At 44.8% G+C, this 27,241-nt stretch overlaps 1 protein-coding gene across 2 annotated transcripts in view; it reads right to left on the bottom strand.

Moving 5' to 3' along the window:
• The window catches only part of crcp (calcitonin gene-related peptide-receptor component protein), a 110,394-nt gene that overhangs the window by 43,605 nt on the left and 39,548 nt on the right, over positions 1–27,241 (bottom strand). For both annotated transcript variants that reach the window (XM_070858099.1, XM_070858100.1), the window contains exon 4: positions 20,098–20,192. In XM_070858099.1, the coding sequence (XP_070714200.1) occupies positions 20,098–20,192 (95 nt within the window). The remainder of the gene's footprint in view (positions 1–20,097; positions 20,193–27,241) is intronic.

Below are 27,241 nucleotides of genomic sequence, written 5' to 3'. Positions count from 1 at the left end.
CTCCGCCCCCAGCAGCTCCTGCTGCACAGTGCCGAGGTGGAAATAGGCCTACAGCTATCGAAGAATCGCGAAATAAGCATTCGGCGCAATTTATGTTCTATAAATTAGGCGGCCTCTTCGATGTGCGCCGTTCTAGCAGGCGGACGAAACATGCCCCCTGAATGTTGCAATTGAGACCTTGGGCACTCTGTTACATAAATGTGTCACTGCTGGTTTGGACTAATTTAGTGATCATATGGAAAGGGCAGCAATGGCTTGCCTCATCCATACTGGCGATACTCATGGATTGTTCTCATGCAGATCACTGGTCCACAAGCTGTGGTGCCCATCATCAATGGCGTAACTGCAGAAAGCGATAAAGGTGACATCCGCTTAGGGTGGACACATCCTCCCACATCAGCCAGGCCCTGCCAAGTATTGGCAGCCACTGTGTGGCTGGATGTGGGTTCCAGCTGTTGCAGGGACATATGGGACCTTACAATTAGAGGATCAAGATCACAACTTTCCCAGGAGGCCCTCAGCAGTCCACCTTTTCCTGCCACCACAGTTGGTCGACTGGGGGAGCACTTTCACACATTTGTCAAAATAAGAAACATTGCATTTTACTCAGTCTGTAAAGGGAAGCACCAGGATTGGTGGATTTAGCTATAAAGTAATAGCATTTCACCTTTTGTTTGGTGTATTATTACTGGCGTGGGGGGGGGAGGGGGGAGGGGATGTAGCTATAACTACTGAGTGCTCTGCCAGATTACCATGAAAGCAGAGAATGTGCGGTTTGTTTAGCATCTACTGATAAAAAGATCGAACTAGCACTTATATAGTACCCTTCATAGCCACTGAAGTATTTTTGAAGTGTGGTCACTGTTAAAATGATAGATGGACGATCGATGATAGGTGTGCCTTACTGGAAGCAGTTCCCAATGCCAGTATTTTGGGCCGGTCTCCTGATCCTCATATGTTGGTGAGCTACCTCCCCCACAATCCTCCTTACGCAGGCAATGCAGCAGTATAGGAGCTGACCAAGCATGAGCCATCTTCCCATCCTTCCTATGTACAAATGGATGCTGCATATCAAAGTCTTAAGCATGCACACAGGACATAAGCTGAGAGAAAAGAGATGCACTTGAGCAATACAAACTCCTAGAATTGTCGATTGAAAAAAAAATTGACAATACAGGCCATTACACCCAACTTTAACTTACCGCACTAAGCTGGCCTTTTCAGTTGAGTTACTGGTGTGCACAACATTGCAAAATTTGGCAGTCATTTAAGATCTCATCTGCATATGATTATGAGACCCAGGCATGTCTGAAGCCTGGGCCTCAAAAACTGTCCCAAAATACCAAACACCAAATTGGAGGCAATGTGCATCAACATGCTTGAGGTCTTGAGTCAGATTCTGCGATGCTCACCTGCAGAGTGCAAGGCCCTGCCAGAAGAAGACTTCACAAAATTGGGGTTGATGCAAGACATGTTATATGCAAGATCTTTAATTAAATGTGATTCAAAGCAATGGTTGTAACCCTGATCTGCGTTTACAATTATGCTTAATTTAATTTGGAACGAATAGTATAGAAGAGCTCTACCAACACACATTAATCTCCAGACTCTGAATTGAATTTCTAGTTTAGCTTCAAGACATTTGTCGTGTTTTTGTTGAAGAAACTCATAATTATAACAATATTTCACGATCGATCATAACAACCTAATTAGGATTATTATGGAAATGGGCATCGGTCCCTGGAAAATGAACTAACAATCTTTTAAAGCTTGTCCAAACCACTACAGACAAAATAAGCCTTTTTGATTACCCACTGTGAACAATCCAGCTAGAACTTTTTATATCAACTTTTTGTTCTTTCCATTCGGTTTCTTTACAGCTCTAGCAATTTTGGTCTTTTTTTCTCACTCCAGTAATTCAATTTTAATGCATAACTTATTCAACAGCTTTTCATTATGCATTCACAAACTGAGGATTCATGTTATTAAGTAGAAACAGAACTGTGAAGCAGTGGGTCCTCGCAGGAACCAAAGGAAAGGGTGGGAAAGGCTGGAAAATGTGGCTGATGTCTAAGAATCTACAGTGCCCAGGATGATATCATTCTGCAAACAATTCCAAAATTAATCACCAAGGGTTTGATATAAAGTATATAAAAACAGATGTAACCAAACACCCGATATTCAGGATTTTATATCGACTCGTGAAACTCTTGTGGCTTTGTTCATATTGAGCCTGGGGATATGCTGTCATGCCAGGTATGTACAATGTATCAAAGTTGCTGATTTAGTCATTGAATAGGTCAAATTGTGCTTTTATTATATAGTATTCTGGGATTTTGGGAGATTGGGTTCCACGATTCTGTGCAGTTTTCCATGAAAACTGTAAAATCAGTCACCTTGAGTGTTATAATGTGTTCCTTGACGTAAGTATTTCATTTTTATCTCACCTTTTTTCACGGCAAGATCATATTTAAGGTGTACAAGATTTGAAGTAAAGGTCTGTTTTATTAGCTGCAATGGAAGGGGAGGACTCGTGGGTTTACCTGCACTTGCGGTGGGTGGGGTAACAGGTTTTGCAACAAAAAGAGTGGTCGTCTTGGAGTTTGAAAGCACAGTTGACGGTCCTGGAGTTTGAAAGCATTACACTGGCTCCCATTGAAGCTCAGAGGGGTGGTCTTGGGGTTTTACAGCATTGGTGGTGGGCCCTGTAGCTTTAAACATTACAATAGCACCCAAGGGTTTTGACAGGGGAGATGAATAGCCTGTGGGTTGGTAGCACTGAGGAAGGGTCCTGGGGTTTGGGACCTCAACAGAAGGGAAACTTGAGGTTTAACAAAACTGGAAGGGGATGTACTGAGGTCTTGCTATATAAATAGACACCACAGCTGCAAAAACTGTTATTTTTCAATTGCGAAACGACAAAAAAAAAAGCAGGTACTTTGTCTCTCTCTCTCTACTGAATAGGAGATGAACACAAGCTTTGCTCAAATAAGCCAAAATGACTTCATAAAACATTCAAACGGTTTCCATGTGATAATACATTTATTTAAACCTTTAAGCTATAAATTGTATATTTGGTCTGAGGATAATAAATTCTAGCAAGTTGTAAATGGCCAGCTTTGTTAATAAAAGTGGTGAACAATAGTATCAGGGAGAACCTTCTTTGTTTATTTTAATTATTCATCACTAAGCTAGACAAGTATACAATAAATCCCTTAAAAGAGTGTGTGAAGAATGCTAACCAGTGCTGACATTTGCATCATATTGAATCTTACTAAATTTTCCAGTAGCAATCACTTCTATAAAATACAACAATGGCTGGCTGAACAGCATCATTAACAAAATTAATAAAATTGGTTATCATATTCATCTGAAAGACTGGCATCAAGCCATTAGAATTTCTCAAGAACATTGTTACTTTGCTGCATTTGGTTTCATCAAAGCAAGGCTGCATCCCTCGCCCACTAGCACTGTCCAATTTAGCTTTGCACGCAAAGCCATTCTCCATTAAAACTTGAGGAGAACCTGAAAAAGCCAATGAAAAAGTGGGTCTCTGCTGCTGCTGGAACAAAATGAGTTGGGCTGTTTATATTGTTTAGTGCGGCCAACAGCGGAAAGAGCTGCTTGGCATCAGCTGCATTTTCAGGTTTAATGAAGACTACAAGCAGGACCTCACAATCCTTTGGTTACCTTGTGTTACCACTAATTTCTTTTAGCAACACTTATGCTATATACATGTAAAAAGAAGTTTGCTGATGATACAAAGAGTTTTGGTTTCCATATTTACGAAAGGATATACTTGCTTTGGAGGCAGTTCAGAGAAGGTTCACTAGGTTGATTCCGGGGATGAGGGGGTTGACTTATGAGGAAAGGTTGAGTAGGTTGGGCCTCTACTCATTGGAATTGAGAAGAATGAGAGGTGATCTTATCGAAACGTATAAGATTATGAGGGGGCTTGACAAGGTGGATGCAGAGAGGATGTTTCCACTGATGGGGGAGACTAGAACAAGAGGGCATGATTTTAGAATAAGGGGCCGCCCATTTGAAACAGAGACGAGGAGAAATTTCTTCTCTCAGAGGGTTGTGAGTCTGTGGAATTCGCTGGCTGTGGATGCTGGGACATTGAATAAATTTAAGACAGAAATAGACAGTTTCTTAAACGATAAAGGGATAAGGGATTATGGGGAGCGGGCGGGAAAGTGGAGCTGAGTCCATGATCAGATCAGCCATAATCTTATTGAATGGTGGAGCAGGTTCGAGGGGCCGTATGGCCTACTCCTGTTCCTATTTCTTATGTTCTTATCTATTATTATCCCAATATTCCCAATTTGAAGGGTACTTGCCAATATGCATAATCCTTTAATGAGAACAAGACTGGCAAAGTTGCAGATTTTTCTACAACTACACCGCTCATTAAACAGCGGGGTGGAAATGCAATTCAAATAGAGCAAATTGAACATTTTTTCAACTCTCCATCACTTACTGCCTCTAATTTGGAATCAACCACTTCCACTTGGTGCCAAATCTGCTGGTTCTGCAGAGAAGTAGCAATTCATAAAGTATGTACAACATTAATGATTTGTGACTCCCTCTTTTGTTAATCAAATGTTTTACCAAACTTTTCTCTCCCCCCCCCCCCCCCCCCCCCCCACCCCACCAACAACATTAATTCTCAACTTTCCCCTCTGAATAAAGTAATTGAATTGGACCTCAAATACAGTAATCTGATTGCATCCTCTCCTTGGGATAGTCAGAGTAACACAAAGATTATTTGCAGAACACAATTCTGTACTTAGAACCAATTCCTGCCCCATCTAATTCAAATTTCCCAAACAGAGCTTAAAGTAGCATACACACACTTAGGCGACACCATCACCCACCCCAAATCATTTCCTGTATACCTTTTCTATAACTCACCTACATATTTGTACACACGTTTTATGGATGGCCCCAAAGGATGAAACTTGCCCATAACTAAAATACATAAGTTCCAGAACAGGCAACTTTGGAAACTAAATTCATGACATTCTGGTTGTTAATTCAATTGTTTGACTGCTTGAGCAACTGGGCGACTTAAAATTACCAGCGAAACATAATTAAATCAATATTCTTGAACAATTGTAACATTGCTGCTGCAGAATTTCTGGCATCAACCCTTCAAGTGGCTACCCAAATTTATAATTTTAAGCAAACTTATAAAAGAAAATGGAGAGAAGCACACTAATTTGAATTTTTAGAAAGGAAAAAAAAACATGCAGTTATATAGCACTTCTCATGACCTCAAGATGTCCCAAAGCACTTTACAGCCAATTAAGTACTGTACTTTTGTACTCACTGAAGTAACATAGGCAAACACAGCAGCCAACTTGCACATAGCAAGGCACCACAAACAGAAATGAGATAACTGAACAGATTATCTGTTTTTTTTTTGAAGTGATATTGTTTGAGAAATAAATGTTGGCCAGGACACAATGCTACACTTCAAATAGTGTCATAGGATCTGAGGGGGCAGACGGGTCCTCGGTTTAACGTCTCATCTGAAAGACGATGCCTCCGATAGTGCAGCTCTCCTTTAGTACTACAGCCAAGATTATGTTCTCAATTCTCGGGAGTGGGGCTTGAAGTATGATCTTCTGACACAAGATCGAGAGTGCTACCGCTGATGGAAGGCTGACATCCTTGAACCGAATGCCGAACAAAGCTTTTTTTCCTCCCCAAGTCTGCAGAAATTGTTAAACTGAAGTTAAAATGTAATGAGGTAATGGGTACTCCGACAGGCAAATTCATAATGGAAAAATCACGAATAAAATTTAAAACATAGAAGCATTATTTAAATTATTGAGTTGACAAATTAATCTGCATAAAAGTAATGTACTTGTGTGCATTTCCAGTATACCCAATTTCCACAAGAAATCAAGAGTTGGGTGCAGATGAAACATAGAAACATAGAAAATAGGTGCAGGAGCAGGCCATTCAGCCCTTCTAGCCTGCACCGCCATTCAATGAGTTCATGGCTGAACATGAAACTTCAGTACCCACTTCCTGCTTTCACGCCATACCCCTTGATCCCCCGAGTAGTAAGGACTTCATCTAACTCCATTTTGAATATATTTAGTGAATTGGCCTCAACTACTTTCTGTGGTAGAGAATTCCACAGGTTCACCACTCTCTGGGTGAAGAAGTTTCTCCTTATCTCGGTCCTAAATGGCTTACCCCTTATCCTTAGACTGTGACCCCTGATTCTGGACTTCCCCAACATTGGGAACATTCTTCCTGCATCCAACCTGTCCAAACCCGTCAGAATTTTAAACGTTTCTATGAGGTCCCCTCTCACTCTTCTGAACTCCAGTGAATACAAGCCCAGTTGATCCAGTCTTTCTTGATAGGTCAGTCCCACCATCCCGGGAATCAGTCTGGTGAATCTTCGCTGCACTCCCTCAATAGCAAGAATGTCCTTCCTCAAGTTAGGAGACCAAAACTGCACACAATACTCCAGGTGTGGCCTCACCAAGGCCCTGTACAACTGTAGCAACACCTCCCTGCCCCTGTACTCAAATCCCCTCGCTATGAAGGCCAACATGCCATTTGCTTTCTTAACCGCCTGCTGTACCTGCATGCCAACCTTCAATGACTGATGTACCATGACACCCAGGTCTCGTTGCACCTTCCCTTTTCCTAATCTGTCACCATTCAGATAATAGTCTGTCTCTCTGTTTTTACCACCAAAGTGGATAACCTCACATTTATCCACATTATACTTCATCTGCCACGCATTTGCCCACTCACCTAACCTATCCAAGTCACTCTGCAGCCTCATAGCATCCTCCTCGCAGCTCACACTGCCACCCAACTTAGTGTCATCCGCAAATTTGGAGATACTACATTTAATCCCCTCGTCTAAATCATTAATGTACAATGTAAACAGCTGGGGCCCCAGCACAGAACCCTGCGGTACCCCACTAGTCACTGCCTGCCATTCCGAAAAGTACCCATTTACTCCTACTCTTTGCTTCCTGTCTGACAACCAGTTCTCAATCCACGTCAGCACTCTACCCACAATCCCATGTGCTTTAACTTTGCACATTAATCTCCTGTGTGGGACCTTGTCGAAAGCCTTCTGAAAGTCCAAATATACCACATCAACTGGTACTCCTTTGTCCACTTTATTGGAAACATCCTCAAAAAATTCCAGAAGATTTGTCAAGCATGATCTCCCTTTCACAAATCCATGCTGACTTGGACCTATCATGTCACCATTTTCCAAATGCGCTGCTATGACATCCTTAATAATTGATTCCATCATTTTACCCACTACTGAGGTCAGGCTGACCGGTCTATAATTCCCTGCTTTCTCTCTCCCTCCTTTTTTAAAAAGTGGGGTTACATTGGCTGCCCTCCACTCGATAGGAACTGATCCAGAGTCAATGGAATGTTGGAAAATGACTGTCAATGCATCCGCTATTTCCAAGGCCACCTCCTTAAGTACTCTGGGATGCAGTCCATCAGGCCCTGGGGATTTATCGGCCTTTAATCCCATCAATTTCCCCAACACAATTTCCCGACTAATAAAGATTTCCCTCAGTTCCTCCTCCTTAATAGACCCTCTGACCACTTTTATATCCGGAAGGTTGTTTGAGTCCTCCTTAGTGAATACTGAACCAAAGTACTTGTTCAATTGATCTGCCATTTCTTTGTTCCCCGTTATGACTTCCCCTGATTCTGACTGCAGGGGACCTACGTTTGTCTTTACTAACCTTTTTCTCTTTACATACCTATAGAAACTTTTGCAATCCGCCTTAATGTTCCCTGCAAGCTTCTTCTGGTACTCCATTTTCCCTCCCCTAATCAAACCCTTTGTACTCCTCTGCTGAGTTCTAAATTTCTCCCAGTCCCCAGGTTCGCTGCTATTTCTGGCCAATTTGTATGCCATTTCCTTGGCTTTAATACTATCGCTGATTTCCCTAGATAGCCACGGTTGAGCCACCTTCCCTTTTTTATTTTTACGCCAGACAGGAATGTAGAATTGAAACAAAGTCACTCAGACAAAAAAAAAATCTTCAAAAGTTAATTTGGTTCTTAAAGTCAGTATAAGGCAGAAAACTTACCCATTTCCAACTTACCAAATTTTAAAAACTGCTACTGAGCCACTACTTAGTCTTATCTTTGCAGGCAGGAAAAGTCCTAGGTTACACAATGGCTCTTCATAACTCAGTATTAAACATAAAAACATAGAAAATAGGTGCAGGAGTAGGCCAGTCGGCCCTTCGAGCCTGCACCGCCATTCAATAAGATCATGGCTGATCATTCCCTCAGTACCCCTTTCCTGCTTTCTCTCCATACCCCTTGATCCCCTTAGCCGTAAAGGCCATATCTAACTCCCTCTTGATTATGTCCAATGAACTGGCATCAACAACTCTCTGTGGCAGGGAGTTCCATAGCTCAACAATTCTCTGAGTGAAGAAGTTTCTCCTCATCTCAGTCCTAAATGGCCTACCTCTTATCCTAAGACTTTGTCCCCTGGTTCTGGACTTCCCCAACATCGGGAACATTCTTCCCATATCTAACCTGTCCAGTCCCGTCAGAATCTTAAACGTTTCTATGACATCCCCTCTCATCCTTCTAAACTCCAGTGAATAAAGGCCCAGTTGATCCAGTCTCTCCTCATATGACAGCCCAGCCATCCCTGGAATCAGTCTGATGAACCATGACACCCAGGTCTCGTTGCACCTCATCTTTTCCTAATCTGCCGCCATCCAGATAATATTCTGCCTTCGTGTTTTTGCCCCCAAAATGGATAACCTCACATTTATCCACATTACACTGCATCTGCCATGCATTTAACCACTCACCTAACCTGTCCACGTCACCCTGCAGCCTCTTAGCGTCTTCCTCAGAGCTCACACCACCACCCATAGAAACATAGAAACATAGAAAATAGGTGCAGGAGTAGGCCATTCGGCCCTTCGAGCCTGCACCGCCATTCAATGAGTTCATGGCTGAACATGCAACTTCAGTACTGCATTCCTGTTTTCACGCCATACCCCTTGATCCCCTGATTAGTGTCATCCACAATCTTGGAGATATTACACTCAATTCCTTCATCTAAATCATTAATGTATATTGTAAAGAGCTGAGGTCCCAGCACTGAGCCCTGCGGCACTCCACTAGTCACTGCCTGCCATTCTGAAAAGGAACCGTTTATCCCGACTCTCTGCTTCCTGTCTGCCAACCAGTTCTCTATCCACGTCAGTACATTACCCCCAATACCATGTGCTTTGATTTTGCACAGCAATCTCTTGTGCGGGACCTGGTCAGAAGCCTTTTGAAAGTCCAAATGCACCACATCCACTGGTTCTCCCTTATCCACTCTACTAGTTACATCCTCAAAAAATTCCAGAAGATTCGTCAAGTCTGATTTTCCTTTCATAAATCCATGCTGACTTGGTCCATTCCTGTCATTGCTTTCCAAATGCGCTGCTATTTCATCCTTAATGAATGATTCCAACATTTTCCCCACTGCTGATGTCAGGCTAACCGGTCTATAATTACCCGTTTTCTCTCTCCCACCTTTTTTAAAAAGTGGTGTTACATTAGCTACCCTCCAGTCCATAGCAACTGATCCAGAGTCGATAGACTGTTGGAAAATGATCACCAATGCATCCACTATTTCTAGGACCACTTCCTTAAGTACTCTGGGATGCAGACTATCAGGCCCCGGGGATTTATCGTCCTTCAATCCCATCAATTTCCCTAACACAATTTCCTGCCTAATAAGGACATCCTTCAGTTCCTCCTTCTCCCTCGACCTACTGTCCCCTAGTACATTCGGAAGGTTATTTGTGCCTTCCTTCATGAAGGCAGAACCGAAGTATTTGTTCAATTGGTCTGCCATTTTTTGTTCTCCATTATAAATTCACCTGAATCCAACTGCAAGGGACTTACATTTGTCTTCACTAATCAAAGGCAGCCTCTTGTGATTTCCCCCATACCCAGTCGTCTCCCTTGCGCAGTAGCGCATGTAGGGGTTCTGGCAAAGTGCTTAACCCGGGTAGGACATTACCAAATATTCTAGGTTCTGGTATTAATCTGTGCCCTCTGCTAATCCTCTCCATAACGCAATATTAATTTTGAAGTCGGGTGACCAAAACCGGGCATAGCATTCTATGTATGGTCGCAACCTAGGATCAGTACAATTTCAAGTCATCTTTTCAATTTATATGTTTTACTGTCCATTTATTTGCTTTCTTTACTAAATGTGGACGGTGCTGGGCTGATACCGTTAATTTATTTGTAATATTTAATAAGAACAACTCCATTTAAATGCTAGAAATCTGTTGAGAACCAGCTTCGGTAGGTGCAGTAAATCCCCCGAGTACCTTTTGTCAAATAGAAACATAGAAATTTACCACTCAGAAGGAGGCCATTTCGGCCCATTGTGTCCGCGCCTGCCGACAAAGAGCCGCACGCCCCTTGGTCAGCAGCCCTAAAGGTTACATATAAACCTATGAACAATGACGGAAAGTCAAAGAGCACCCAGCCCAACCAGTCCGCCTCACCACAACTGCGAACATTTGGTTCCTTTGCATTTGTTCATTTCCAATAGGATGTGCATTCATGAAAATGTGAATTATAATTGACGATACTAAAACATATGCTAAAACATTCTACACTCCACCCCAACTGGAGCCATGCGATCTCCTGGGAGAGGCAAAAACCAGATAAAAACCCAGGCCAATTTCGGGAGAAAAAATCTGGGAAAATTCCTCTCCGACCCATCCAGGCGATCGAAACTAGACAAGGAGATCACCCTGGCCGTATTCTATTCCCTGCAGTACTTCGCATTATATCTGCTCTGTTCAACAAAAGGTCATCCAGTCTAATCCCACTTTAAGTGCCCATCCAACCATCTCTTAAAAGTGGTGAGGGTTTCTGCATCCACCAGTCTTCCAGGCAGCGAGTTCCAGATCCCCTTAACCCTCTGCGTAAAGAAGCCCCCCCTCAAATCCCCTCTAAACCTTCCACCAACCACCTTAAAACTACGCCCCCTCGTAATAGACCTCTCCAACAATGGAAATAGACCCTTACTATCCACTATGTCCAGGCCCCTCAATATTTTGTACACCTCAATGAGGTCTCCTCTCAACCTCCTCTGTTCCAATGAGAACAAACCCAGCCTATCCAATCTGTCCTCATAATTAAGATTCTCCATTCCAGGCAGCATCCTAGTAAATCTCCTTTGCACTCTCTCTAGTGCAATCACGTCCTTCCTATAATACGGCGACCAGAACTGCATGCAATACTCCAGCTGTGGCCTAACCAGAGTATTATACAATTTAAGCATAACCTTCCTGCTCTTACATTCTAGGCCTCGGCCAATAAAGGCAAGCATTCCGTATGTCTTCTGTCATGTTTGTAACCTCACATAACTGTAACCTTTATGTAACAACACTGTATACACCTGAGAAATGCACACCTTGACCACAGGGGGTGAACTTGTGGGAGACACTCCTTACCTGGTCATCCAGGTATATAAAGGGAGGTCCCACGCAGGATCATCACTTCTTGGTCCTGTGAATAAAGATACAGGTCACAGAGTGACCTTGTCTCCAGTATGTGCCTCGTGTTGATTTGTTGTAGTGTGTAAGGATACAACATCTTCTTAACCACCTTATCCACCTGGCCTGCTACTTTCAGGGATCCGTGGACAAGTTTTCCAAGGTCCCTTTGTTCATCTACACTATTAAGTGGCCTACCTCTTAATGTGTATTCCTTTCCTTATTAGCCCTCCCAAAGTGCATCACCTCACACTGCTCTGAATTAAATTCTATTTGCCACTGCTCTTCCCACCTGACCAGTGGATTGATATCCTCCTGCAGCCCATGACTTTCCTCTTCATTATCAATCACACAGCCAATTTTAGTGTCGTCTGCAAACTTTTTAATCATACTCCCTAAATTCAAATCTAAATCATTGATATATATCACAAAAAGCAAGGAACCCAGTACTAAACCCTGTGGAACCCCACTGGAAACATCCTTCCAGTCACAAAAACATCCATCAATCATTACACTTTGCTTCCTACCTCCAAGCCAATTTTGGATCCAATTTGCCACTTTGCCCTGTAACCCATGGGCTTTAACCTTCATGACCAATCTAATATGTGGGACCTTATCAAAAGCTTTGCTAAAGTCCATATATACTACATCGTGTGTGCTACCTTCATCGACCCTCTTGGTTACCTCCTCAAAAAATTCAATCAGGTTAGTCAGACACGATCTTTCCTTAACAAATTCGCGCTGACTGTCTCTAATTAATCCTTGCCTTTCCAAATGCAGATTTATCCTGTGTTTCAGGATTTTTTCCAATAATTTTCCCACCACTGAGGTTAGGCTGACAGGCCTGTAATTATTCAGCCTATCCCTTTCTCCCTTCTTAAACAAGGGTACTACACTAGCAGTCCTCCAATCCTCCAGCACCATGCTCAGATCTAAAGACGACTGGAAAATGATGGTCAAGGCCTCTGCTATTTCCTCTTTTACTTCGCTCAACAGCCTGGGATGCATTTCATCTGGGCCTGGGGGCTTATCCACTTTCAAAGCTGCTAAACCCCTTAATACTTCCTCTCTCACTATATTTATTTAATCCAGAATATCACACTCCTCCTCGATAGCAGTATCTGCATTGCCCCTTTCCTTTGTGAAAACAGATGCAAAGTATTCGTTAAGAACCCTCCCAACATTTTCCACCTCCGCACAAAGATTACCCTCATGCTCTCTTAATAGGCCCGACCCTTTCTTTAGTTACCCTCTTACTCTTAATGGGCCCAAGTTTCCACACGATAAAAAACGGGCGCCCCTCCGAGCTGGGCGCCCATTTTTCGCGCCACAGAGTGCGCCTAAAAAAAACCTCCGTATTCTCCACCTCCCTGCAGGTCCTCTGGCCCTTGGCGCGGCGCAGCAGGAGCTGTAGGGGGCGGAGCTAGGACCCTGCGCCGAAAACAGTGCCGGGAGCTCTGCACATGCGCGTTACAGTGGGCACACAAGTGCAGTAGCTCCAGGCGCCCGAAACTGTGTGGGAGGGGCCCGAAGCACGCAGCCCCTAGCCCTGGCCGAATGGCCTCACTGGGGCTGCGTGAATAAGGTTCCTCCCACGGCCAGCTCCAGCTTCCTGCCGACTCCCGCTCCTGCTTCCCCCCCCCCGACCCCGACCGGACCGGACCCGACTCGACCCGCCTGTCGCTGCCGCTCCTGCTTCCCCGCCGCTTCTGCTTCCGCCCCCCTCCCTCCCCCCCCCGACCGGACCCGACCCGACTCGACCCGTCTGCGTCTGCCGCTCCCGCTCCCACCCGACTCGACCCTCGCCCCCGGACTGGATCCAACCTGACCTCCCCCTCCCCGACCTGACCTCCCTCTCCCCGACCTGACCTCCGTCCCCGACCTGACCTCCCTCCCTCTCTCTCTCTCTCCCTCCCCCGCCGACCTGAACCGAACCTCTCTCTCCGACCCGACCCAACGCCACCTACCTTTGGTGCTGGGGACGGGCCCTGCCCAAAATCTCGGGCCCGGCCCGTTCAGCCTTCGGTCCCGACGGCAAACCGCTTCCTAAAGGCCTGCCTGAAGAACTTTCACACAGGTAGGAAGATGGTTTATTTAATCTTTTCTTTGCTTATAAATGTTTATTCAGGTTGGATTTATTTGTATAATATTTGTAGAAGTATAACTAAGGATTTATTGTAGAATTTAATGAGTTCCCATCCCCCACCCCCACCTCGTTCTGGACGCCTAATTTGTAACCTGCGCCTGATTTTTTAATGTGTAGAACAGGTTTTTTTGCTCCATTCTAAGTTAGTTTGGAGTACGTTTTCACTGTGGAAACTTTGAAATCAGGCATCAGTGGCTGGACACGCCCCCTTTTGAAGAAAAAAATTCTGTTCCAAAGTAGAACTGTTCTACCTGACTAGAACTGCAGAAAAAAAAATGTGGAGAATTGCGATTTCTAAGATAGTCCGTTCTCCACCAGTTGCTCCTAAAAATCAGGCGCAAATCATGTGGAAACTTGGGCCCATAATATTTATAGAACATTTTGGGGTTTTCCTTAATTGTACTGGCCAAGAATTTCTCGTGCTCTCTCTTAGTATTTCCAATATATCTTTTTAAATTTTGCCTCTTAACTTTCTATATTCCTCTAAAGATTCTATAGTATTTAGCTATTAATATATGACATAAGCGTCCCTTTTTTTCTTAATCCTCCCCTGTAAGTCCCTAGACCTTCAGGGGGCTCTAGAATTATTTTTCCCAGCCTTTTTCTTTTAGGGCAGATATTTGGCCTGAGCCTTCCGGATCTCCTTCTTAAATCCCACTGTTCTGACACTGATTTACCCACAAGTAGCTGTTTCCAGTCCACTATGACCAAATCAGTCCTTAACTTAGCAAAATTAGCTTTTCCCCAATTCGGAACTTTTATTCCAGGCCTATTCTTGTCCTTATCCATAACCAACTTGAATCTGACTGAATTATGGTTACTGGCACCCAAGTGCTCTCCCACTAATACCCCTTCAACCTGCCCAGCTTCATTCCCCATTACTTTACATTTACCTGCGTTAAACCGGATCTACTTTTCTACCAACAAACCCAAATCATTCCAAATTTGAGCAAACTAGTTCTTAAAATTTGTCACGGGTTCCCATTTTATTGTCATCTGCACATTAGGCACCTTTGAATGGACTCTACTTTTCAAGCCATTTATAAAAAATGAAACATAGCAGTTATCCAATACTGGTCTCTGTGTCACATTACTGTCAACCAACTCCTAGCCAGATAGTCTTCATATTCACTACCTGTTCCTTTTTTTAAATTTTGATATTTTCCATTGGCCCTGAGCCTTTTTATCTGGGACAGTGCAAGCATCTTTAAAAGTCCATGTAGATAACATCAACAAGGTCAGTAACTTCATCAATAAAATGAAAGAACATATGAAATAGGAGAAGCAGTAGGCCATATAGCCCCTCGAGCTTGCTCCGCCATTCAATAAGTTCATGGCTGATCTTCGATCTCAACTCCACTTTCCCGCCCAATCCCCATATCCCTTAATCTCCAAAAAAATCTATCGATCTCAACCTTGAATATACTCAACGACTGTGCATCCACAGACCTCTGGGGTAGAGAATGCCAAAGATTCACAACCCTCTGAGTGAAGAAATTTCTCCTTGTCTCAGTCCTAAATGATCAACTCCATTTCCTGAGACCATGTCCCTTAGTTCTAGATTCCCCAACTAGGGGAAACAGCCTCTCAGCATCTACCTGTCAAGCCCTCTCAGAATCTTATATATTTCAATGAGATCACCTCTCAAACTCCAAAGAGTGTAGGCCCATTCTATTCAATCTCTCCTCATAGGACAACCCTCTCATCCCAGGAATCAACATAGTGAACCTTTGTTGCACCGTTTTTAAGCCAAGTATATCCTTCCTTTGGTACGGAGACCAAAATTCTCCACAGTATTCCAGATGTGATCTCATGAAAACCCATACAATTGCAGCCAAACTTCCTTACTCTTGTACTTCAACACCCTTGGAATAAAGACCAATATATCATTAGCCTTCCTAATTGCTTGCTATACTTACATGTTAACTTTCGTGTACAAGGGCACCCAAATCCCTCTGAACACCAACATTTAATAGTTTCTTACCAATTAAAAAAAAAATTCTGTTTTTCTTTTTTTTTTCCTACAAAAGTGAATAAACTCACAGATGCATTAGATCTGTCCAACACAACATTCAATAGCCAAGCTATCTATCTCCAATTAATTTATGCTTCAAAAGAGTGTCCCTTATACTATTCCTCAACAGTGTTTCAAGCAATTTTAGAACAATCAATGCAAAACTCACAGTTCTAAAATTAGATTATTCATTGCTAAGCCCTTTTTTTGAAGATGAATATCACAGTTCCTATTTTTCAGGTCACTGGGTTCTTACCCAAATTCAGTGCCCGAGAAAATCTCCTTAATTGGACTCCCAATAAACTTTAAAATAGGGTGAACACTGTCAGGGAAAGGATCCTTAGTTACTCGCTTAAAAAAAACCCAGAAAATGTTGCAAGTACACAGAACAGTCAGCAGAGAATCATAGGGTTCAAAATTGGGCCACCCCTTTTTTTGGTGCAGACTTTGTGGGCTGAAAACGGTGTCAAAAAAATCTCTCTCGATTCTGGCCACTGTGGTGCCTCGCCCAGGGCTTGGCGCGGCGTGGCCAGTCGATTGAGGGGCGGAGCTGGGGCCCTACGCCAGAAACAGTGTCGGCAGCTCTACACATGCGCGTTGGAGTGTGCGCGCATGCACAGTAGCTCCTGCCCCCAGCCTCTGTCTGTGTGCTGTCCTATGTGTCCCGCCTCTATCCCGGGCCTGCCGCACAGGCCGGCCCACTGCCTTCCTGGGCTAGAAGGCCACAACAAACAGCTTGGTGCGGGGGCCCCAAGCCGGGGATGAGGGGGCGGAGAGATTTGATCTGGCAGGGGGGTTTGATGTCGATGTTGGGGGGGGGGGGGAGGGGGAGTTTTGATCCCGGGGGGGTGGAGAATTCCAAACCGCAGGGTGGCTTCGATCACCGATCCCATGGGGGTAGAGTTCTTTGTAAGGGGCAGGCTGATGGTGGGTGAGCTTAGGTGGCTGGGAAAACAAAAGAATACAAAAATTACGCGCAGGTGGTACTTCTATTTTTTATTTGGATATTTTGAAAAAATATGTAAATATGTTTTGTCTCTTTACTTCTTTTATTTTTGTAGTTTAAGCTTCCATGAATGCTTCTGTTGTATAGTAAATTAACTTTGCGAAGATTGTCATATGATGTCCTGTATAGCTGTTTGATCCGATTCACATTCTTTAGTCAAGTCATTAAGTTTTTCTGGCCTTCGATGTACCTACCTGCGCTGATTTCTTAACTCTCCGCAAGGGTTTTCTGTGCGGTCACAAGTGGCCACATACATTAGCCTAAGTTAGTTTGGAGCAACTATTAGCTGTCCAAAGTAGCCTAAATGGCCAAAACGGGCATAGGAGCTGGTAACGCCCCCTTTTGAAAAAAACTAAACTAAACTGAAAAAAATCCTAACTAACTCACTTACACTGGTGCAAATCGAATGTGCAAAATGCGGATTTTTAAGATACTCCCGAAAAATCAAGTTACTCCAAAAAAAACGGAGCAACTCCAGGGCAATTTTGAGCCTAGAGAAACTTAAAGCACAGAAGGAGGCCATTCAGTCCGCCATATCTGTGCTGGGTCTTTGAAAGAGCAGTCGTGCATAGTTCCACACCACTGCTTTTTACCCGTAAACCTGTAAGTTCCTCATCCTCAAGTACCTGTCCAACTCATTTTAAACATTATTTATGGAATCAGCTTCTACTACCTTTTCAGGTAGAGTGTTCCAGATCCCAGCATCTCTGAGTGGGAAAAAAAAGATCTGGAGAGAAAAGTTGAATTTAGATAATTACTCCCTCTTCATTAGTTAGAAACAAAAACCAGTGCTGTCTTACCCCTTGTTGGTCCCCTCACCTGCTGCTTAAACCTTCAGCCAGGTTTCAATAGTTCTTATGGGCCCAAGTTTCGAGCTGCGCCTAGAACGGCGCAGTCCCGACCTGGACGCCCGTTTTTCGCGCCACAAAGTGCGCCTAAAAAAACCCTCCGTATTCTCTACCTCCCTGCAGGTCCTCTGGCCCTCGGCGCAGCACAGCAGGAGCTGTAGGGGGCGGAGCCAGGTCCCTGCGCTGAAAACAGTGCCGGGACTTCTGCACATGCACGCTACAGTGGGCACGCAAGTGCGGTAGCTCCAGGCACCCGAAACTGTGTGGGAGGGGCCCGAAGCACGCAGCCCCTAGCCCTGGCCGAATGGCCTCACTGGGGCTGCGTGAATAAGGCTCCTCCCACGGCCAGCTCCTGCTTCCTCCCGACCCGACTTGACTCCCACTTCCCGCCCCCCGTCCCCGGAGCGGACCCGACACCCGCTCCCGGACCGGACCCGACTCCCGCTTCCCGCCCCTGCCCCCGGATCGGACCCGACACCCGCCCCCGCCCCCGGACCGGACCCGCTACTCGCTCCACCCCCCCGCACCCGGACCGGACCCGACACCTGCTCCCCCCCCCCCCACCGCCTCCGGACTGGATCCGACCTGACCTCCCTCCCCCCGACCTGACCTCCCTCTCCCTCCCTCCCACCACCCTCCCGACCCGACCCAACGCCACCTACCTGTAAATCTGGTGCTGGGGATGGGCCCTGCCCGAAGTCTCGGGCCCGGCCCGTTCAGCCTCCCTCCCCCTTCTCCTTCCCCCCCAATCTCCTTCCCCTCCCCCCCCAACCCCCAATCTCCTTCTCCCCCCCACCAATCTCCTTTTCCCCCCCCCACCAGTCTCCTTTCCCTCCCTTCTCCCCTTTATCCCCTTCTCCCCCTCCCCCCTTCTGCCCCCCTCCCTCCCCCTTCTCCCCCATCCCTCCCCCTTCCCTCCCTCTCCCCCTACCCCCCTCCTCCCCCTCCCCTCGCTGTCAGAAACACAGATACTGACAGACAGAGAATGAGAGATTATACACAGACAGACAGAGAGATAGAGACACTGACAGAGACACACTGAGGGGGGCATCCCAGCACGCTGTTGGAGGGCTCCCGGTGCTGCAGTCGGTAAGTAGAAAATGTTTTATTTATTGATTTTTAAAAAAAAATTATTTCTTATTAATTTTTTTTGATTGATTTATTGGTTGATTTATTGATGTATTTATCATTTATTATTGATGATGGCTCTTTATTTGTAAAACTGAAGTGTTTAATGTTTGTAAACTTCCCTTTAAACACCCCCCCCCCCCACCATTCCCTACGCCTGATTTTCTAAACTGTAGACAAGGTTTTTTCGAGCGTACAAAAATCTTCACTTACTCCATTCTAAGTTAGTTTGGAGTAAGTTTTCACTCACGAAACTTTGAAATCAGGCGTAAGTGGCCGGACACGCCCCCTTTTGAAAAAAAAATTCTGTTCCAAAGTGAAACTGTTCTAACTGACTAGAACTGGAGCAAACTAAATGACGAGAATTCCGATTTCTAAGATACTCCGTTCTACACCAGTTGCTCCTAAAAATCAGGAGCAAATCACGTGGAAACTTGGGGCCTATGATATTAGCTCCTTATTTACCATTACTTCGAATTCATTTTATTTCTTATGTTCAGGCTTTCACACAAATACATCTTAGTTTATTCCTTCTTCTCCTTGCTGTATTCATGATTCCTTCTTAATAATTGGTCAACACTATTATACAAAATAGGAAAATGACAAACAGGAAAAGACCATGTGCCGTGTCGTACAAGAAGGTATTGCATCTACTTGGCTCAACTTAGGCTTGATTAGATGCTTTAATCTTAAAGTATGAAATTAAACAGGTTCTGCTGCACTATAAAATGTGTAAATATTTGCAGAATTGAATAGAAAATTATTTGGCCTTTTGAAATTCTATAAGATGACTGGCTAACACAGTACAATAACAACATTTCAAAGAATATATAGGTGTAAACAAGATGTCATCAAGGATGTATAAAACATATGGACAATGTGTATAATTTTTTCAAAAACTATCGTTAAAAGCAAATAAATTCATATTTAGTTTGCCGCTAATATTTTTTTTGTGTAATCAATAAAGATTTTGATCTGTGTCTGACTGACACGTACATAAACCAGAGTTAAAAGACCAAACAAATTGGCTTTTGCCATCAGCTAATATTAGGACTAAGTAGGACATTAAATGGGAAAGGAAGATAATATCTTCAATGTAAACTGCTCCCTTCAGAAAGACTTGGGGGAGCAAGACATTATTGTGCATCAGATTGGCACCATTTCAAGAAACGGCAGCACTGACTATGTACTTCTCTACAATTCATACTGAAAATCGCTCCCACACTACAATAATAAACTTTTCATTTAAAAGTACTCCAAATAAGTTACTGTAAAAGTAATCAGTGAATCCCCCAAAAAGTTTATACAAGATTCCTCTCCATTATTTGTTTACTTTGTTTTAATATACGTAGGCAATCCAATGGACAAGAACATAGTGTGAAGTGGATAGATGCACTTACTTGGTGAGTTTTTGCGGAACCATGGCTGTTAGAAACTCAGTTACGATTTCTGGAGTCTGATGTTTGCATGGTGTTTTGGATAAATATTTGAGAGTCTGTGGGTGAAATGCAGTACACAGGTTAAGCACTCTGATGTCCCCTGTAATGCAGAAGTCTCTGATGCAAATTATAATTTATTTCCATCTCTTCTGCTTTGTTACACAATCTGCAATCTTAGTTATTTCATGAAAATACTGGCATGTTCAATAGAAATATTGAACAGGAGCTACAAGTTATTTTTTTTTTAAACTCATCATTTACGATTTACTGATGCATTGTAAATTTACTGTGCCGTGGCAATCGGGTAATTTGCTACAGCACATACGTTCTGAAAGTATCTGCCTCACGACTATGATCTGCACTGGAGGAAACATAAAATAGTACTGATGCTTTAACTTGAAGTAACCTGCTCCATCTACAATGCTGGAGCATTAAGTTCACAACCTGGGTTTTAACCTCAATCTGAAATGATGTTAGAATTTGAGTTTTCCATGAAGGGTAAATTTTGCCAGTTGCAGCTGGTCTGGAAGAACTCTGTCAAGCACACCGCTATTTCACCGAGGAATAATATTGATGGTATCTATAATGTCATCTACTTTATCACTGATGATTGGAATAGTGCAGAATGATACAATAGGGGAGGGGGTTAAAGTACCTAAAAAGCAGGATCTTATCAAAAGTTGCAATACTAATTGGAATTCCACTTCCTTGATTTGAAAATAAAGACATTAGCTACAAATGCCAAAATTAAAATGGATTCTCTGCAGGATGCCTGGCCAATTACTGGAAGTAATTCAATCTCAGCATTCAGCTGACCATCAAACTTAGCGATTGTGGTTTACAATGTCATCCTTATTTACTGCATTGTAATTCACTCCCAGCTATCTACTATCATCCATATATCATATTTATTTAATAAACATGGATTAAAAACCAGGGTTGTGATGAAGGTCAGAAGGGCAGCACTAAGAAAATGAACATGGTTTTTTGAAAGAAAAAAGAAAGACTTGCATTTATATAGCACCTTTCATGAACACCAGCCAATGAAATTGTTCTGTATCTGTAAAGCATGCACTCCCATGTTCCGGCACCAGGGAGCGCATCCCCTGAAGTCCCAAGAGATCCCAGCATCCCTTGGGAGCACTGTATATAAGCCGGCCCCTAAGATCGGTTCCTCACTCTGGAGTGTCTTAATAAAGACTGAGGTCACTGTTACTTTAACCTCCCTGTGTGCAGTCTCATCTGTGTTAGGAACACAATAACTGGCGACGAGTATACGAATCCAACGCAAAGATGCAGCAAACTGTGGGCATCCTGGAGAAGTTCTCGGCGGGTGAGGACTGGGAAGCCTATGTCGAACGGCTAGACCAGTACTTTGTAGCCAATGAGCTGGACGGAGAAGGAAGCGCTGCAAAAAGGAGAGCGGTCCTCCTCACAGTCTGCGTGGCACCGACCGACAGCCTCATGAAGAATCTTCTGGCTCTGGTGAAACCCACAGATAAGTCGTATGTGGAGCTGTGTAGACTGGTTTGGGAGCATCTTAACCCGAGGGAGAGCGCGCTGATGGCGAGGTATCGGTTCTATACGTGCCAGCGATCTGAAGGTCAGGAAGTGGTGAGCTACGTCGCCGAGCTAAGGTGACTTGCAGGACAATGTGAGTTTGATGGCTACCTGGAGCAGATGCTCAGAGACTTTTTTGTACTGGGCATTGGCCATGAGACCATCCTACGAAAATTTTTGACTGTAGAGACACCGACCCTCAGTAAGGCCATTGTGATAGCACAGGCGTTTATGTCCACCAGTGATAACACCAAACAAATCTCTCAGCACACAAGTGCTTGCAATGTTCATAAACTAACTGGAACTGTGTTTGCGAGCAGAAATGTACAGGGCAGAAACCACAAGTCTGCAACTGCCAGCAGGCCTCAGGTGACCCAGATGACTCAGAGTCCGCAACAAAGAATGAATGCAAGGCAATTCACATCTTGTTGGCGTTGTGGAGGCTTCCATTCAGCCTATTCATGCCGCTTCAAAGGGTATGTTTGCAAGAGCTGTGGAACAATGGGGTACCTCAGACGAGCTGCAAGCTCTGCAAAACCTGCTAACCACCAAGTAACAGAGGAAGATCGGTCCATGGTGGATCAAAGCAATTTCGAGCCTCAGAGAGAGGAGGCAGATGCTGAAGTACACGGGGTACGCACATTTTCGACGAAATGTCCATCAATAATGCTAAATGTAAAATTGAATGGCTTACCCGTAGCCATGGAACTGGACACTGGCACTAGCCAAGTCATCATGAGTAAAAAGATGTTTGAGAGACTGTGGTGCAACAAGGCATTCAGACCAGTCCTGAGCCCCAGCCACACGAAACTGAGAACGTACATCAAAGAGCTCATCACTGTCCTGGTCAAGGTCACCTATGAGGGCACGGTGCACGAACTACCACTCTGGATTGTCCCGGGCGATGGCCCCACACTGCTTGGAAGGAGCTGGCTGGGCAAGATCCACTGGAACTGGAATGACATCTGAGCGCTATCACATGTTGATGAGGCCTCATGTGCCTAGGTTCTGAAAAAATGTCCTTCCCTTTTTGAGCCAGGCACTGGAAACTTTTCCGGGGCGAAGGTACAGATCCACTTGGTCCCAGAGGCACGACCCATTCACCACAAGGCGCGAGCGGTACCTCACATGATGAGGGAGAGAGTGGAAATCGAGCTGGACAGGCTGCAACGCGAGGGCATCATCTCTCCAGTGGAATTCAGCGAGTGGGCCAACCCAATTGTTCCAGTACTCAAAAGTGATGGCACGGTCAGGATTGGCGACGATTATAAAGTAACTATTAATCGTTTCTCACTACAGGACCAATACCCACTACCTAAGGCGGACGACCTATTTGCGACGCTGACAGGAGGCAAGACGTTCACCAAGCTCGACCTGACTTCGGCCTACATGACGCAGGAGCTGGAGGAGTCTTCGAAGGGCCTCACCTGCATCAACACGCACAAGGGACTGTTCATCTACAACAGGTGCCCGTTTGGAATTCGGTCGGCTGCAGCGATCTTCCAGAGAAACATGGAGAGCCTACTCAAGTCGGTACCACGTACGGCGGTTTTTCAGGATGACATATTGGTCACGGGTCGGACACCGTCGAGCACCTACAAAACCTGGAGAAGGTCCTCCAGCGACTGGATCGCATAGGGCTGCGGGTAAAGAGGTCGAAATGCGTTTTCATGGCAACAGAAGTGGAGTTTTTGGGGAAAAGATCGCGGTAGACGGCATTTGGCCCACAGATGCCAAGACAGAGGCTATCAGGAACACGCCCAAGCCACAGAACGTCACGGAGCTGTGGTCGTTCCTGAGACTCCGCAACTATTTTGGTAACTTCCTACCGGGGTTAAGCACCCTCTTAGAGCCTCTACATGTGTTATTGTGTAAAGGTGAGAACTGGGTATGAGGAAAAAAAACAAGTAATTGCTTTTGAGAAAGCCAGAAACATTTTATGCTCCAACAAGCTGCTTGTATTGTATAACCCATGTAAAAGACTTGTGCTAGCATGTGATGCGTCCTTGGGTGTGTATTACAACAAGCTAACGTTGCGGGGAAGTTGCAACCTGTCGCCTATGCCTCCAGGAGCTTGTCTGAGGCCGAGAGGGCCTGCAGCATGATTGAGAAAGAGGCATTAGCGTGTGTTCGGGATAAAGAAAATGCATCAGTACTTGTTTGGCCTCAAATTTGAGCTGGAAACCGATCACAAGCCCCTCATATCCCTGTTCGCTGAAAACAAGGGGATAAATACTAATGCCTCAGCCCGCATACAAAGGTGGGCACTCGCACTATCAGCGTATAACTATACCATCCGCCACAGGCCAGGCACCGAGAACTGTGCGGATGCTCTCAGTTGGCTACCATTGCCCACCACGGGGGTGGAAATGGCGCAGCCTGCAAATTTGTTGATGGTGGTGCAGCCCGCAGACTTGTTGATGGTCATCGAACCGTTTGAAAATGATAAATCACCTGTCACGGCCCACCAGATTAGGGCTTGGACCAGCCAAGATCCTCTGCTGTCCCTAGTAAAAAACTGTGTACTGCATGGGAGCTGGGCCAGCATCCCCGTTGAAATGCAAGAGCCAATCAAGCCATTCCAGTGGTGAAAGGACGAGCTGTCCATTCAGGCAGACTGCCTGTTGTGGGGTAACTGCGTAATGCTACCCAAAAGGGGCAGGGAGACGTTCATCTCGGATCTCCACAGCACACACCCGGGTATAGTAATGATGAAAGCGAAAGCCAGATCCCATGTGTGGTGGCCCGGTATCGATTCTGACTTAGAGTCCTGTGTACGGCAATGCAGTGTGTGTGCTCAGTTGAGCAACGCGCCCAGAGAGGCACCACTAAGTTTGTGGTCCTGGCCCTCCAGACCATGGTCGAGGATTCAGGTCGACTATGCGGGCCTGTTTCTCGGTAAAATGTTCCTGGTGGTGGTAGATGCTTTTTCAAAATGGATTGAATGTGAAATAATGTTGGGAAGCACCGCCACCGCCACCATTGAAAGCCTGAGGGCCATGTTTGCCACCCACGGCCTGCCTGATATACTGGTCAGTGACAACGGGCCATGTTTCACCAGTGCCGAATTTAAAGAATTCATGACCCGCAATGGGATCAAACATATCACCTCGGCCCCGTTTAAACCAGCCTCCGATGGGCAGGCAGAGTGCGCAGGACAAACAATCAAACAGAGCCTTAAACGATTCACAGAAGGCTCACTCCAAACCCACCTGTCCCGAGTACTGCTCAGCTACTGCACGAGACCCCACTCGCTCACAGGGGTGCCCCCGGCTGAGCTACTCATGAAAAGGACACTTAAAACCAGACTCTCGCTGGTTTACCCCAACCTGCATGATCAGGTGGAGAGCAGGCGGCAGCAACAAAATGTAAACGATGGTCACGCCACTGTGTCACGGGAAATTGATCTGAATGACCCTGTGTATGTGCTAAACTATGGACATGGTCCCAAGTGGATCGCGGGCACTGTGATAGCTAAAGAAGGGAGTAGGGTGTTTGTAGTCAAACTAGACAATGGACAAATTTGCAGAAAACACCTGGACCAAATGAGGCTGCGGTTCACAGGCTGCCCTGAACAACCCACAGCAGACACCACCTTTTTCGAGCCCACAACACACACCCAAAGGATCAACGACACCACGCCGGACCAGGAAATCGAACCCTTCACGTCCAACAGCCCAGCAAGGCCAGGCTCACCCAGCAGCCCTGCAGGGCCAACAACACACCAGCCCAGCGAGGGCACAGCCAACACACCAGAACAGACATTTGTACCGAGGCTGTCCACCAGGGAAAGAAAGGCTCCCGACCGTCTCACCTTGTAAATCGTTTTCACTTGGGGGGGAGGGGTGGGGGAGTGATGCTGTGTATCTATAAAGCATGCACTCCCATGTTCCGTCACCAGGGAGTGCATCCCCTGAAGTCCCAAGGAATCCCAGCATCCCTTGGGAGCACTGTGTATAAGCCGGCCCCCAAGGCCTGTTCCTCACTCTGGAGTTTCTTAATAAAGACTGAGGTCACTGTTACTTTAACCTCCCTGTGAGCAGTCTCATTTTTGTTAGGAACACAATAGAAATACTTTGAGTTTAGTCACTGTTGTAATGTGGGAAACGCAGCAGCCAACTTGCGCACAGCAGACTCCCACAAACAGTAATGTGATAATGATCAGATAATCTGTTTTTTGTTATGTTGATTGAGGGATAAATATTGGCCATACTGGGGATAACTCCCCTGCTCTTCTTCAAAATAGTGCCGTGGGATTTTTTACATCCACCACATCCGAACGACGGCACGTCTGACAGTGCAGCACTCCCTCAGCATTGCACTGGAGTGGAGTGTCAGCCTCGATTTTTGTGCTCAAGATCCTGGAGTGGGACTTGAATCCACAACCTTCTGACTCAGAGGTGAGTGTGCTACCCACTGAGCCACAGCTGACACATTTTGGTGCATCTCATGACAATGTCAAACACTTGCATGTCAGGCACAGATTAGATGTCCTTCTATGTTCTTCCTTTGGACTCCAGCACATAGTAACCCAACCTCATAATAGCATTCTTATAACCAACAACACACTTACATTCTGAATATTATGATTGCTCAATGATACATGCAGTTGAATTATCAATACTTTTTGCCATCGACTTACATTAAATTGAACACCTCCAAGAAAATTAGATTTATACATAAATATAATCAGATACTGCATAATCAACCATGTAGAAATGTTCCATTAATTCAAAGTAGTTAACTTTTTGATATTGAAGTTCAGAAATAGAGGAGCTCTTTAGGTAAATTCCAGCTAGTTTCCTTTGGACTACATTTTAAAGATGTGGATGCAGAAATTGCAGTCGGAGGCTTCAGTCACTGCCAGCTATCTATTATCCTCTATATCTTATTTATTTAATAAACATGGATAAAAACCAGGGTTGTGAGGAGGGTAGATAGCTGGCAGATGGCTCCGACTTGAAAACAAATCCATGAACTTACCTGGTAATCCGGGAGGTTCGGCGAACATGTTGTTCTGGACCTCTGTGTGTAGGCCTGTGTAGAGGCCAACGTACGCCAGGAGCGCAGGCATTTCGCCAGCGCAGGCATTTCGCAAGCGCCCCTGGGATCACATGGACCGGCCTAACCAATGAAAGTAGAGGCATTCCCATTCATGCTTGTGGTGAGTTCCAGTTGTACGGAATCAACTGCACCCTCCTCAATTTCTTGACAGATCCTCCGCAACCCCAGGAAAAGGGCATTCGCGAGCGGAGAGTTGAGCTATTTGCCCAACACCTGCCCAGCGAATGCCCGTGAAATTCCTAAGCCTGGTAAAAGCAGGCAGAAGACCTTCATTTACCAGTGTAAGAGTTTCAAAAAACATAAAAATAAAAAAATGTAATTCATTTATACATTAAAACCCCGTGCAATAAGGTAAGTTAATTTTAGCCCCTTTAAAACATGTAATTTTTTTTAAATGTATTTTTTGTTTTAAATATTTAATTAAATTATTAATTTTAATTAATTTTAAATATGTAATGTTTTTTAAAAATATATTTGACGT

Source organism: Pristiophorus japonicus, chromosome 16 (genome assembly GCF_044704955.1).
Source record: "Pristiophorus japonicus isolate sPriJap1 chromosome 16, sPriJap1.hap1, whole genome shotgun sequence".
NCBI lineage: Eukaryota > Metazoa > Chordata > Chondrichthyes > Pristiophoridae > Pristiophorus > Pristiophorus japonicus.
Note: the sequence above shows the minus strand (reverse complement) of the source record. Positions and strands in the feature narration are given on the sequence as shown.